Source organism: Tetrao urogallus (genome assembly GCF_951394365.1).
Source record: "Tetrao urogallus genome assembly, chromosome: 1".
Taxonomy (NCBI): Eukaryota; Metazoa; Chordata; class Aves; order Galliformes; family Phasianidae; genus Tetrao; species Tetrao urogallus.
This window is the reverse complement of record NC_136813.1, coordinates 142,785,999-142,801,159: the sequence shown is the minus strand read 5'-3', so window position 1 is coordinate 142,801,159 and position 15,161 is coordinate 142,785,999. Positions and strand designations below refer to the sequence as shown.

The 15,161-nt window shown below is 47.4% G+C and overlaps 1 protein-coding gene across 1 annotated transcript in view; it reads left to right on the top strand.

The window, feature by feature from the left end:
* Positions 1–7,071: 7,071 nt before the first annotated feature.
* Positions 7,072–15,161, top strand: part of CACNG2 (calcium voltage-gated channel auxiliary subunit gamma 2) — a gene marked incomplete at both ends in the record, with an annotated part of 44,821 nt that continues 36,731 nt past the window's right edge. Inside the window, one exon of the mRNA XM_079549547.1 lies at positions 7,072–7,282. Coding sequence (XP_079405673.1) covers positions 7,072–7,282 — 211 coding nt within the window. The remainder of the gene's footprint in view (positions 7,283–15,161) is intronic.

Here is a 15,161-nt window from a genome sequence, read left to right as displayed (position 1 = left end):
CAAAAATCTTCAATTCAGAAAAAAAGAAACCCAACAACTTCTCTTTCTCACCTTATTCTTTACTGTTTTCTGATTACTGCTATGTTTACATGAAAACAGGCTTTTTTCTTCTTTAAGAGTCAAACCGCAGCTGCTGCGTATTTCCTCACTGGAATTTTCTATACCTATTTGTCAAGAAATGATGGCTTTTTTAACCCATGGATTCTGAGCAATAGAGACCATCCCTGATTATGAGAGGTGGATCTGGTGTGAGTTCTGGTGATAGCTAATTGATGGATGGACAATGGATTTATTATGAACGAGACCAAGATATTTGTGCCCATATTTCGTGTAGTTCCAGTGAGACACATTGCTCTATGATCTATTCTGAAGACCTTTTCCCTTGTGTCTTGACTTTAAGCAGATTCTGCTATATTCTTTTCACTAACTTTTTGTGAGGAGTGTGTGACTCAGCTCGGGTTTTTTTCTCCTCTTATTTGTATCCTTTCACTCTGCTTTTCAGGCATTTGTTTATTCAGGTATCAAGGCTCTGTACCTCTTTGCCCTGTTTCCTGGAATATGCTTCCAGGACTGGAAGTATATGGATATCTGTGAGAACTGTGTATGCCTGAATTTGCATATGGATGGAAAAACAAAATAAAACAAAACAAAGATTTAGGTGAAGAATCCGAGAATACAACAACAGAGCAGGAATGGCATATGAATAATCAGGCCTTACACTGGATTTCTATGGGACATAGTTTATCAGGGAGTAAAGGTGTGTAGAGAAATGCATATTTTTTTTACACACAGGATGGGCCAGCACGAAGGTAGACTCGAATTATTTGTTAAGTGCAGAATAATGTACACTCTGGAGTGGAGAATTATGAGAGACAGCATCTGAGTGAAGAGGATAGTGTCTTTAGTTTAACACGGGCAAATACATGGAATAGACATTCTGATGAGGTGGGGAGTTTTCCCACAACTAATTGTCTGTTTTAGTCATATTCAGTAAGTTTGCATGTGTATGCACATATATCCTCACTGAAGATACTTTACCAAATACTGTAATTCCAGCTAGAGTGACTGGTTAGCAGCCTGCCCTCTGTTACAGTTAATGGGTTGCAGGCATTGATTTTTTGTTTCTATTCCTATTGATTAGGAGGCTGCTGTCCACACAAACCTCAGCACAGCATGGAAAGGGAAAGAGAGGCAAAACAGTTCTCATCCCAGCAATTCATCATGGCGGAAATGTCATGCTAGCAGTCCCAGTCTTCTCTCACTATCCCTTTCAAATAGAGAAGGACACCTTTCCTTTTTGAATAATTCAATGCATAAGGCACATGAGGTTACCATTCAGTGGAAAAAAACAATGTGTGAGACAAGGGAATCTTGCACTGGAAGCATAGATGCTTTAGTTTCAAGACTCAATGTGCAACTTTGGACAACCATTGATATTCAGTTCATTTATGACAACACTCAGATCTCACTAATATCAGTGCATAGACTTTGGCTTTGGTGGGGTTTGTGATCTCAGTGCCTCAGTGCTTCCACAAAGTTATTCAAGTGTTACATTATAAGAGTGTTTTATGGATAAATGATTTTTTGTTTTTTTGCAAAGTATTTGTCTTAGACAAGGATATATGTCGGATGTGGAGGGAGCTACGTACTACATCCTTATACTCTCACACTTGGTCCACCTGTATCTAACGTATTTTTTTTATGCACTCTTGGGATAGCCCCAGCATCACTTTTGCAGAGAGACTTCCTCAGTTTATTTGTGAGACCTCTGTACCGTGTCTCCTTTTTTTTCCCCTTCTGATCATAGTGTTATGCTAGAGATGAATTTCATGTAAGTATTCAAATATTTGGTGTTTACACTGTCTTTTATGTTGATCCTCAACTTGAAAGACCTGAAGTTAAGGAGAGAGGACCACTGAGGATTTGTACATCTGTATTTATCTCTCTATCATCTCCACATGTGATTCTTGGACAAAACACAAATTTTCTTCTTTCTTCAGTTTGCTAGTTTGTTAAATTGGTCTAAGAATACCACCAGCATGCAGATATGATGTAAATAATGTTTCTTGCATATTTTGGGTCCCCCAGCTTTAGATGCCAGTGATGACTGCTCTGATCTCCCTCTCTGCTTGTCTAAACACATGGATATGGGGTTTTTTTCAACCTTCTCCAGTGAAACTTTTTAAATATTAATTCCTTTTCTGGATCAGATCTCACTTCTATCTTTCTGCCCCATTGGTTTTCAGTTTTCTAATCATCACTCTAACCCCAATTTATTTTTCCTAACATCTCCTCTGCTGTTGCAGCTGTCTATTAACACCTCTGCTCTGCCTGCAAATACAACTGCATCAACTCCATCTCTTTTACATCTCATTACAGCAGCTCCTTCTGAGATGGCCTGCCCAGTATGAAGATTCCTCAGTACCAAATTGCTGTCTGATTTTACCCTGAGCCCAAAATCTCCACTGCAGCACTCGATCCAGAGACACTCTATTCACTTCCATTACCATCCCGTGGAGTTGCTTCCGACTTCATGCCCTTCATCTCCCTTCCTTATCTTTCTTGTGCCCCTTTCTTTCCTACAGCACTGCCCCTTCTCTCCACAAATAGCAGCACTCTTGGTTTGCCATTGGAAGCAGACTTCCTGCGGCTCCTTGTCTCATCAGCTTCTCATTTCAAGTAATTTAAAATGTAATTTAAAATCTCTCTATTTCCTCCAGACTATTAATTTCTCTCTCCTTACTCCTCTATAGATGTCATTCTGTGTTGCGCTATTCGGTAAGATGCGACTGTTGTAAAATTCTGCCACAGCGTTTTTAGTCTGTAGTCTTGTTTTGTATTATCATTTTTAACGATTCTTTGTAGGAAAGATGAAATCTCAGCACAGCATCTAGCCACAGCACAAGCAGTCACACAGGACATTCTGGCATTTGCATTGCTTTTGTTCCGTTCTTCTCCAGCAGCACTTAGAACAACTGTAGAGGGATTATTGCGAATGGTTTAAGAGGATATAAGTAGGGTAGCAGGAAGAGAATTATTTCTGAAAATTGGGAAGTGTGAGGCAGGAAGTCACCTTTAGTCCTGATCCTGAGACATAATGAACCATCACAGGACCCACTGCTCTTAGCCAGAGATTAAAAGACTCATTGTTCTGCAGACCTGGCCTTCTGATACTGGCAGTTTCTTTGGGGAGAATGTGTCCCTATCTTGTTGCTGGAGTCATTTGAAATCAAACTTGCAAAATCTGTAGAAATACATAATAAAGGCAACAGTTACAGATTAGTTTGAGGGCCTCTGTTTTGGCCCAGCTTCTGCTTCATCCTCTGAAATTATCTGAATTAGTCAAATGTAAAGATAAGTAATCCAGCAGTTCCAGCAGTATTTTTCTAATTACAGATTAAATCTGTGAATTCTCTCTGTTTTGGGATGCCTTGCAAGTCCCAGTCTACAACTTCCACAGCAGCTGTTCACTCACTCTACTTGTCACGCTCTACTCAGTTACCAACAGAAGCTACCAAAAGACAGCTCCCATTTGTGCAGCCCCACACACCCTGATCTGAAGGAGCCTTCCAATTTGTCACAGTGAAATAAACACTTAACAGCATGGGGTGCCCAGGGGAGCCCTCAGTGAAAATATACCTTCTCTCCCTATCCTCTTTGAATGACCCTGCTGTTTGGGCACAAGTGAGGTTCTTGTAAGGCCTGAGTCCCTTCTGCTTCCACTCACTCCAGCCAGGATGCTTTGTGACATTACTGGGAGAGCTGTATTGCACTATTTTGAGAGTACAGAGTAATTGAGGAGCCTACTTTGCTTGGAGAGATTTCCAGTGTGGCTTTCCCTTCCATGTATTCAGTTGATGCCTGATGGATTTTAGTGCCAACACAGTCTGCTGAAATTTTTCCTCTTCAGTCTTCTAGGTTTCTGGCTGAAATTTTCTGCTTTCCTTTGAATAATAGAACCTCAGTGGTGGGATGGAGAGTAATACCACCAACACAAAAATAAATGGCTCAGAACCATCAGAATGGCACATTCATCCCTTATCCTTCCTTCTTTCAGCAGAAAGCATTCAGGAGTGGAGGAGAAGTCCTAGGGTGTTCTTGTGTAGCTTCCCCAGCTAAAAGCCTTAGAGGACCTCCTCCTCATCTCAAGCTACCTCTGTAGAGCTGTAATCTCCTTCCATTTTAGGGGGACTCTGTATCTCTTCACCCTTCATTTGAACCAAGGCCAACAGTTCAGAGAACCTGCCCTCAGTTACCATGGTCACCACTATTCCACCAAGCTGAAATACATAGCCCACAAGGGCCATCTCCTCCCTTGCCCATCCTCAGCTGTTTGGCAGCTCCATGAGTGCAGATAAAAACAACAACAACAAAACCCCAAACAACAACAACAACAAAAGCACAAACAAACAAACATGAAAACCTTTTCCAAGAGAGAAGAAGGCCAGGATCCCCCCCAGATGAGGCTAGGAACTGTGGTTGTCCCCCAGCAATGTATTAGTGGGCTCACCCTGCACTGTCACCTGCCTCATCCCCCATCCCTTCTGCCTCCCCAGCACCTGCTGGTAACAATCTGCATACGGCTGATGCCACACACCATCCGTGCTTGCTGGTAAAGTCCCGTCATGTACTCAGCTCCCTGCTGAACAGAGGAAATGCTCAGCTGCCCTTTGTGCCCCCTCCTCTCCTGCTGCTTTCCACAGAGTCCTTCATGTCCAACAGTCCTGGGGGAGATTGTCCTGGAACCCAGATTGCACCCAGAGAAGGACAATGGAGGAGATAAATGGAGTTATGAAATTACAGTGTGGCTGAAGCCCTCCAACTGGTTCAACTACCCGGCACCCCCTCCCCTTAGCCCCTTAATTCCCCTAGAAGAGCAGTGAACCTAATGCAGCCCTTCTGCTCTCTTACACCGAACAATGAATCTGATCAGAGTGAAACAAAATCGGAAGCACCATGAATTAGATGATTTCTTTTCTTTATGATTGCTGCATTAATGAGCAGCTACATGTATAGAACGAGGAGGTGACTAATGTAATTAACCTGATGTAATGATACTGCTGAGGAAGGGAGAGACAGTTATGACATACTAAGATGTTAGCATTGCACAATTTTATATACATTCTCGGTACTATCAGGTTGTGTCTGACTTAAGCACTTAAGCACTGATAGATTTCAGTCTGCATCCATTCACTTCATGGATCTTTCTGTGGAAAATGAGGATTGAAATGTGGGATACTTTCCAGGGCTGGGGGAGAGGAATTCAGTTTGGTGGTCCCTTTCCTTAGCAAAATTACAAGAAATAACAAGTAATAACAAGAAATAGACCTTTCTTGTGAAGAATCTTCCCAAAATGTCTGCTGCTTGAAGCAAGCTATGGGATTTCACAGAAAGCTACGAAGAGAAAGTCAAAATGCAGGGATTCACGCAACATTGGTCAGGGGGAGACAGAGGGACGGAAAACGAGCAACACCAAAACATATGCAACTTGCAGCAAAGCTGAGAAGAGTGAGAAGCAAGCACTTAAAAATAATAACGACAACAAAAATAAGAGAAATAAATGCTTGTTTTTAAATTACCCTTCCACGTTACATGTCACCCGTCTCCTGGGGAGAGAAAACGGCTGCCTGAAGTTTTGTGCGGGTCTAACTGCAGCGTGTGCGGGTTGTGCTTGCCGCCCTGGGCACGTATGGCGGGGATGCGAAGGCAGCTGAGCCGGGGGGCGGAGGGGGGTGCGGGTGGGGGCGAAAGGCTGAAAGGCTGAAAGAGGGAGAGCCCCAGCTACGCCTTCCCCCGGGCTCCGGCAGCCAGGGGGAGCAACCCAGCCCGGGGCTGGCAGCGGCGGGGTAGGCACAGGGAGGGGGGAGGCTAACCCCTCCGCCCCTCCCTGCCTGCCTGCCTGCCTGCCCGCGCAGAGCGAAGGAGGGCGGCTGCCGCCCGCGGATGCTGGGGCGCGGGCAGGGCGGGCGGCGCGGGCGGCGCGGGCAGGGGAGCTGTCCTTCAGCACCGCGGGCCGCGGAGCGCCGCTCCGGCACTGCCGCCCGGGGAGCTGTCCTTCAGCACCGGGGGACCGGGAGCGCTCCTCCCGCGCCGCGGACCGGGGAGCTGTCCTTCAGCACCGCGGGCCGCCGCCGCCGCGGGGGAGCTGTCCAGCGCCTCGCCGCCGCCTTGATGCAGTAGCGGGGCCCAGGAGTCGCCGGGGGCCGCCGCGGGGCAGGGGGTGCCGCAGCCGGACGCCGCTCCGTGCCCCCAGCCCAGGAGAGCGCCGCGCCTGTCCCCCTCCTCCCCCAGGAGCCCCCCTCTCTCCTCGCCCACCTCCGCCGGGAGCGAGCGCCGCGGCTGTGCGGAAAAGCCATGGGAGGCAAGACCTCGGCACCTGTTCAGCTGAAATCAAGGGCTTACAGTATACTGGGCAGTCTGGCTTGGTGGTAGGAGCGAACGAAAGGAAGGAGAAGCGAGCAAGAAAAAGTGAGAGAGGATTGGAGCGACTGCCGCTGCCGGGGGAAAAAAAAATAAAAACCCAAGGAAGATAACTGGGAAGGAAAAGGATTTTCATGGCGCAGGCTGCAGAGCTAAGCAAGAAGACTGAAGGTTGCATCTCTGCTCTTACAGTCTCTAACTGTCTAGGTCCAGATAATGAGAGATTGTGTTGAGGATGCTGCTGCTGCTCCCCTGTTCACTGTGGAAGCCATCTCCAAATTAGCCATTACATATGGAAACTGGAGACCAGAATTTTAGAAAAAGGGATTAAGGCGTCTCGTTTTGGGGGGGGTTCTCTCTTTATTTGTTTGTTTTTTTCTTGGTTCTTTTGTCTCTCTTTTTTTTTTCTTTTTTCTTTTTCCTTTTTTTATATTTCAACCAGAACGTTTCCGATTTAAAAGGCAAGCCTGTTCCCGTGTGGTCTTTCTAATTTACACTCTTTTCCGTGGGCTTTCTTACCTCTCTTTTTTGATATCTATCTCTCTATATATACCCATTATATTATTAGTCGGAATTATTATTCTTTTATTTTATTAAACACACACACCCCAAGAATCAGAAGGCGGTTGGGTATTTGTATAATGAAGAATTATGGGGCTCTTTGACAGAGGTGTTCAGATGCTTTTAACCACCGTTGGTGCTTTCGCTGCCTTCAGCCTGATGACCATAGCTGTGGGGACCGACTACTGGCTTTACTCCAGAGGGGTTTGCAAGACTAAAACTGTCAGTGAGAACGAAACCAGCAAAAAGAACGAGGAAGTCATGACCCATTCTGGATTATGGAGAACCTGCTGCCTGGAAGGTATTTGATTCTGGATCTCCACCCCCCGCACCCCCCTCACTTTCCTCTCCCCCTATCCCATATCCCCCCCCCCCCCCCCCCCCCCCCCACCCCACTACTCCCAGTAAATCCCTTCACATTCCACCATTTTCTAACTTCATTCCTTCCACCACAATTGAGAGTGGTGGGCTTAGTTACGTGGGGCATGGAGGCAAGAAGACAAGAAAATTATTCTTTGCACCTTTGCGTTCCCTTTTTCCCTTCCTCAGCCTCTGCCCTACACTCTCCCCAGAATTTTACTCCCCCCCTTCTGACGGGAATAATATGTGTCTTACAAAAACACCAAGACCCCCTTTCAGAAAACAACTATGTGGTCTACCTGTCTTCAGATTGTTTGTATTGCCTGGGAAAGCAATGCCAAAATGCTGTGTGATTGCTGTGCTCCGTCTGCAACCACAGAGTGAAATAATTTGTCTCTTTGCAAATGGCTTATTTGCAAAGACTAACTGGGAGTGAGGGGCAATGTGGGGAGGAGGTGACTGCAAAGCAATTCAGATGCAATTATTGGTTCACTTTAGAAAGGAAAAAAGAGAGAATGGGAAATAACCCTGCTATGTCCAAAATGTCTCATACGGTAAATCTGGTGATTCCAGTCCTCTCGAGCAGAGTTCAGAGCATTTCATAATGTCTGTGAGCAACCACATCTTACTGGGCTGGGTGCAGGGGGGTCTATTTGGCACCTGATTGGTTTGTTTTGGGGCTGGGATCTTTCCCCCACTTGTTTGTTATTGGGGGTAGATTTTTGTTTGGGGGCTTTTCTTTAAGGCTTATGGTAGAAGCTAAAAATAAACAAGTGTCTGTATAGAAAAATCAGCGTAAGTCTTATGTGGTGAAACTGCACAGCAACTCAGTGACATGTCTGATGGCAGAAAAGCCACTGCCGCAGCCAACTTCTGGAATCAGACGTTCCTAAGGGAGGGGGAGAGAAGCGAGGGGCCAGCGGTTCACTTTTAAATATGTGTTGCTCAGTCCTGCTGTTGGCATACATATGGGCTGGGGAGGTGGACTGCAGCTGCTGCTGGAGGGGTAGGGGCTACCAATGTAAATGCGTGGTTTTCTGTTATACACGTAGCGAGAAGGAGGGAGCGAGAGCAAGGCAGCGCACATTGCAGCCTGGTATCAAAATGCTGCTTATGAATCAGCCCCCAGCCAGAGAGTGGGCTACGGGGGCTGATGGGTGCCTGCGGATAACGCCTGGGTCTGCTAGTGCCCCCCAGAGCTGGGTGTGCCTGGAGCTCCCTGATGGGCAAGAGGGGAAGCAGGTACCGCAGGAGCGATTTTCTGAGAGTGCACTGGGAGATGCAAGGCAGGGGGAGGGGGAATAAACTGTGTATGTCCTAATGTCTCCCACCAAAGCAAGCTAAAGCTGCTGTTTAGAAATGGTTGTGTCCGGGAAGAAGAGCAAATTTCCCCCCCGTTCTTGGTGCAAACGGTTGAATGATGGCTGGACATGTTTTGAATAGCTAAGTGACTTCATTGAGCGATGGTCTATTTGACGCATACTGCATTTAGTGCCCTTTGTCAACCCAAACTGCTGCCTTTTAACATATCCTGCAGAGGAGCTCTATGCTGAATACTATATGCTGTCTCCACGCCAGAAAATCAATAGCAGTAAATTAATGGGGGATGTTTTAAACACACTCACTCGCGCACATGCACGCATTTCCTCCAAATAGATAAATATATGGAGATATATATTAATAAAGAATGAAAAGCCTTTCACATAGCTATTCATTACAACAAGGGAGAGAGACATCTCCTTAATTAAAAATTAATGAGAGAGGAGGCAAAAAAAAAAAAAAAAAAAAAAAAAAAAAAAGCAAGCCCAAAAGCAAAGCCATGTGAGGAGGGAGGCAGGCTGCAGGGAGAACTCCCCTCATGAGCTGTGTCCCCGAGCCAGAGGGCAGAGGGAGGCTGGGGAGGAGATAAGAGGTGTGAGGACCCTGGCCAGTAGTGGCAGTGAATTCAGATCATGTCCATGTGCCCATACAGCCAGATCCAGAGGGACACGATCAGAGGAGGAGGAGGAAGGGGTGGGTGAGGTTTGTTGGATTGGAAGACCTCAAGGCTCCTTCTCATTTACATCCAACGGGACCCCATAGGGACTGTGGAGAAGTAGTTGTGTGATAAGGGAAAGTGTCAGGATGCTCCCTATCAAAGGTTCCAAAGTGCTCCCAGCCCCTCCCAGTGCCATCTTGGTCCCCTGCCCATGCTCTCATGCAAAATCAGACTGCAACCCTACACAAGAGCTGGGAAAGATAGCATGGCAGATGGGATTCTCTTTTGTCCCCACCACAAATGGAGGAGCCTGGTTGACTCCCTAAAACTGCTGGATGTGGGGCAGAAGTTGTAAGAGGGGCTGGAAGGTTCTAGGAACTGCCTGGGAACAAGCCCTGCTCTGACCCTCACCAGCCTGAGGACACAGGTTGTCCCAAAACTTTGGGGTGAGCTAGGTAACAGGAGTTCTATGGCCATACACTGAGCACTGACATGGGCATGGCTGTGCCTCATGGCTGAGGATGCCTCTGACTGGCTCCCCTCATCCCAGATCTGCATGGGCTGTTGGCTGTCACTCCTTAATCCCAGAATGGCACAGCCAAATACCCCCAATAGACACACATGAGAGGGCCACTGGGCAACCCCCAGATGTCATATCTGATAAGCCAGAAGGTTGTCTTCCTTCTCAGCATAAGGAATCAGAAAGGTGCCTCTGATTCACTTGATCTCCCAAGTGAGAGTCACAATCTGGGTGGAGAAGGGTGCTGCAGAGGCTCCTTGCCCCCATGGTGCATGGGTTAGACGGGTTTGGGAAGGGAAAGAGTTGCTCCCAGGAAGGCTCTGGAAATGGCCAAACCCTTGGAATCTGCTCACACCCTGCTCACAGTGTGGCAAAAATACCTGGAGAAGAGTGTGGGACAGAAATGGTGCAGGCCCATAGGGTTTTGAGAGTCAGCGAAGAGGAGGGCAAAGGAATATCAATGAGAAAATAATCAAAGAAGGAGCCAAAACAATCTTCTGCTAACAATAGGAAGGCTCTGATGAGGTTGACTTCACTTTGGGGGACATAAGGGAATGCTAGCACTAGCCAGCACTGTAGGCTGTCAGAAATGGTGAACTCTTCATATTCCAATGCCGTGGTAAATTGTATTTCTTTATCTTGGCCAAGATATCCAATAGCAAAAAGGAACGTGGAGGCTCAGCCTGTACACACAGATATGCTGCAATCAGTAAGCGAGTTCCCCTTGAACAATTTGATTCCTGGGCTTTTAGGACAATTTGGTTCCTGGGCTTTTAGGATTTTACGGTTCCTGTCTGTCCAGTCATTCAGCATTCTCAGTCAGTATCTTCACAGCTTCATGTTGCTTCAAACAGCAGTGTCATTTTGGGCGTTCAGCTTCTGTTGGGATCCCTCCCCTCTCTTTCCTGCATCCTACAGGGAGCCCCTGTTCAACAGTGGGTCTGGAGCAGAAAGGTGATGGTGGTTCCCATTACTGCAGACCATGCTTCCAATTCTTTTCCTAGTCTTCCTTCAGATATTTCTCTCTAAGGCTTTGGAGTGCTTAAATGTGTACCTGAGCTGCTCAAAAATCTTTGCTCTACAAGAAAAATGGCAGCACCTACCTCAGCCCTCTGACCACGTATATATGGAGTGTAAATGTACATCTGGCAGCTGAGACCCATGAGCTCATGGCACACAGAGGTGCTGCACCTCTTACAACTTTGAAATGGCTGCAGAGCTTCCAGCCTAATTCCTGCTTGGCACCAAATGCTTTTAAAACACTTTTTATTATGAGTGATGCCTTGTCTAATTCTTTCATTAGCTCCTGTAGATCTCCTACAGGATCTCAAAAAGTGAATGACGAAGCCTTATCAGGGTCTTATGAAGCAAGTAAATGAAATGTATTTTGTATCTGTAGGTTATTGGTTTTGTCATGTTGTCATTATTATTAGGAAAGGGATAGGTACAGGAGGCTTTTATACTGAGAAGGAAGAGATTGGAGTACAGGGCAGGCAGGTATGAGTGATGCGCATGGGGTTAGACATCCCTGTAGATCTTACTGGTGTGAAGGCGAATAATTGAATGGATGTTGATGCAGAAAATAATTCCTGCCTAGAGACCCTTCCCAAGGAAAATTAATGAGCTGATCTGCTCCCTTTCCAGTTTGTTATATCTGAGCAGCGCATGAGAGTTAAGTGCAATTTTGGTGTTTGCAGAAACTAAAAGCTGACAGCAAGGCAAGGCAAGGCAGGGCACAGGCGCTGGACGCAGTCCTGGTGCTGCGTCTCTTCCCCACACTGCTTCTTTCACTGCTGTGTGCTGATGGGCCACTTCTTTCCCTTCACATGATCTTATGAGCATTTCTTCCTTGTCTTCTCATCTATCTTTCACCCTTCGTTTTCCTCATCCCTAGTTCTACCCTGCAGAGCTGCCCGCTGTCTTATTTCTATGGATCCACAGAACTGGTGGGGTCCTTTCCCCTGTTTCTGTCCTACACCAGAAGATTTCTGGGGAAGCAGTGTAAATAGCAGTAGATTGAATGAGAGTCCCCACGGTCGGCGGTGCAGGAGCATCCCAGAGCACAGCCCAGAGATGCAGGAGGCAGAGGTTCAGTGCCGCACTGCCTGCTGCCGGCATTGCCTCTGCCAGGCAGAGGGAGGATGCAGAGCTGCACGGGCCTGGTGTGAAGAGGGAGGCAAAGGATTTCCAGAAGTGGGGTGCAGGTGGCGAGGGGGAGGCACATGGGATACCAGGCATGGGTGGGTTTAGTTCTCACAGGGCTTAAATTCACACACCACTGGGATTAAAGTCACACTGAGAGCTGGGGATTCAATGGGCTGAGACCTGCAAGCTCACTTCATTTCAGATTTGACAAGGAAATGCTGTTCCTTGCCAGCCAGCTGCTGGAACTGACTTATAAATTGTGTTTAAATTCTGGATCTCCCTACTGACAGAGAAAGAGGAATGGGTTAATATTGTCCTGAAATGCACCAGAAATTGCCTTGCTGAAGAGAGTGAGAGAGAAATGCAGTGGGAGGGACATGAAGATGCAGTGTGGCAGCAGTAATGTATAAAGAAATTACACAGAGATAGAACAAATGTCTCCTTGCCAGGGAGACCAGGAGCTATTCCTATCCCACGATTCCATGTTAACCCATCCCTTTCTCACCCGAGCCCCTCCACTCTGTCTCGTTCAGCTGCGGTTCGGTGCAACCTCATCGGGAATTCATGGGAGGAGGGCCGCCGGGGCTCGCCAGCAGCATCTCCATATTTATTTCCTTTAAGAGCAGCAGCGAGGAGGTTGCCGAGGGGAACGGGGAACATTTCAGGCTCTCAGCTGGCCCTGCCCCTTGCCCCTGTTTTAAGAGCAGGATTCCCAATCAAGAATACCCTCTTGATCCCAGGGGGGAGTCCTCGCCACCACATTCTGCACTGCTTCCCCCTTCACATCGCCCCATTGCTGTGGATGCACTGCTGCTTTCCTGGGCACCACAGTCTCCCCTTTGAGAGGGGCTTTCTGGGAGGATCGGGGTGTGCTGCCTGAGGAAGCGTCACCAGCAGGGCTCCCAGCCCCAGGGCTGCAGCAGCCCAACAGGGAAATGCAGACTGCAGGATGGGTCAGGAGTGCGGGGAGCAGACTGCAAGCACAATGCACCCCAAAGTTATTTTTCCCTAGCCTGCGTGACCCCAGCTCACTCCTCACCCTCCATCTTTGACTCATTCTATCCATCTCCATTTTAATTTGTTCTCGTTTCCCTCCCCTGTTTTTCCTCTTTATTTTTCTCTTTCATCTTCACGTCTCTTCTACGCTCTCTCAGAAGCAGCTTCCCCTTCATTATTCCTGCCTGATTCTCTCCAAGTTCTCCAAGGCCCATCCCCCTTTGCTCTTTCCTCTGTTACATTAGCTTGCCCTTGCTTTCCTCTGTCCCCTTTGCTCCTGCCATCTCATCTGTCTGTCCTCTTTCCTTTTCTCTCTGCCGTCACATCACCCTGGCTGCCCCCATCTCACATTCTCTCAGCCCAGAGACCCTATCCTTTCAAAGCTCCTTTCCAAGGCAGCCCCTTGGGGTAGATGTCCCCCTCCTCTTTCTCTGCCCAACCTCCCCCCCCCGCCTCTAAGCAGCCTATGACACTGGTTGCTGTTGCTGCCTTCTCTCACCCACAGGGCACTACGGCTCCCTCTGCCCCCTCCTACCCCCTTGTGCTCCCCTCATTGCTCGTTGCCTGTGGTCAAGCCGACATCCCTTCAATTTAAAGCCTCCAACCTCCGTGGCCGGAGGGTTCACTGGCAGCGCAGCTGATGAGCTGGCTCATCTGCATGCAGCCAGCAACTGGGCTGGAAGGAGCTCCCGGCAGCCCTAAATACCCTCCCTGGCAGCCCTCAGACATGAATCAGGCCAGGCTCCAATGGGAAAATCGGGGTCTCTGCAGCCATCACCCTGGGGCTGTTGCTGTGCACTACAGGGAGCGTCTCAGCAAACAGCGGTCCTTTTCAAGCTGCTTACAGAGAGAGGATCCTCTCTGAGATCCTCAGGACCACCACGGAGGGGTGAGGAGAATGGGGCCAGGGTCTTCAGTGGGTCTCAGTCGTCAGATCGGAGAGTACCATCAGCTGATGGAAAAAGAAGGGCTGTAGGGCTTGCAGGGCTCTAAATGAAACACAGCAGATCCTCAGTTCCCTGAAAAATGTATATTGCTACTCTGTGGCTCAGGGCAGTGCATGGCTGTAGACAGAAAACTCACCAGCAGCAAATCCCCTAGCACTAGGAGTAGAACAGTGTGGATAACAAAGCACAAGGAGTCATCTGGAAATAAGGTAAAGCCATAGGAGGGTTCATAAGAGGTGGACAGGGATAAGGAGGAGTAAGGAAGACCACACGTATGAGGACAGCCTGAAAGACTTAGATGTGTTTGCCTGGAAAAGGAGGTGAATGAGTGGGAAAGCAATTGGATTGTGTTGAATAATGAATGGGCAAGAGAAGATGGATCAGTAGCTCTTGATTTCCCCATTTTGTAACACACAGACAAGAGGACCTGACGTGAGTCACCGGAGACCCAGTTAAAGCTTTCTCATTTGATGCGTATCAGGGCTGTGGAGTTTATTGCCACCGGAGCTCCCGTGGCCAAGATTTTAACAACATTTAGCAAGCAAGTGGGCATTTACAACAGAGTTCACTAAAATTAAGCGTCCTCATAATGGATATGAACAGCGTTTTGGGTGTTTCGTAATTCAGCAATTAAGCTAGGCTCCATAAAAACTAGGATAACATTTCACAAGGGCAGTCTATCCCCTATCTGACTGCCATGTGCTTCTTGCCTCTTCCCTGAAACATTTGTCAGGGATTAAACGGAGCTCAGATTTACTTAGTCTGGCATTTCTTTTGTTTCTAGATGTTCTGCCATGCAATTGCAACATAAGATGCAAACTAGGCCTGCATTTCTGCCAGTGTCAATGACTGCCCTAATTTGAGAAATTAACTGTGAGTTTTGGTATTTCTATCATATTTTGTTAGAAAGGATCTGGGATAGAGAGCAATTAAGAGCATACAGAATTAAGTGGAGTCCTTTTTCTTCACACCCCAGGGTATAAAGTAAGTAGTTAGCAATGAAGGTACTATATAAGTGCAAAGAATTATTATTGTTGATATCCCTGCTTCCCAGAAAGCAGTAGGCTTTGGGTCTCTTTGATGCTATCATGACTAAATTAGAAATGAGGTTGTCTCTTTTCTCTTGCATCTGTGGCAGCGATTACTGAACTGGCATCTGATGACGTACAACACTGTAGTGTTCCTATGCACAAGGGATGAAGGTCTGATTCTCACCTCCTTTGCACTGGTGCAA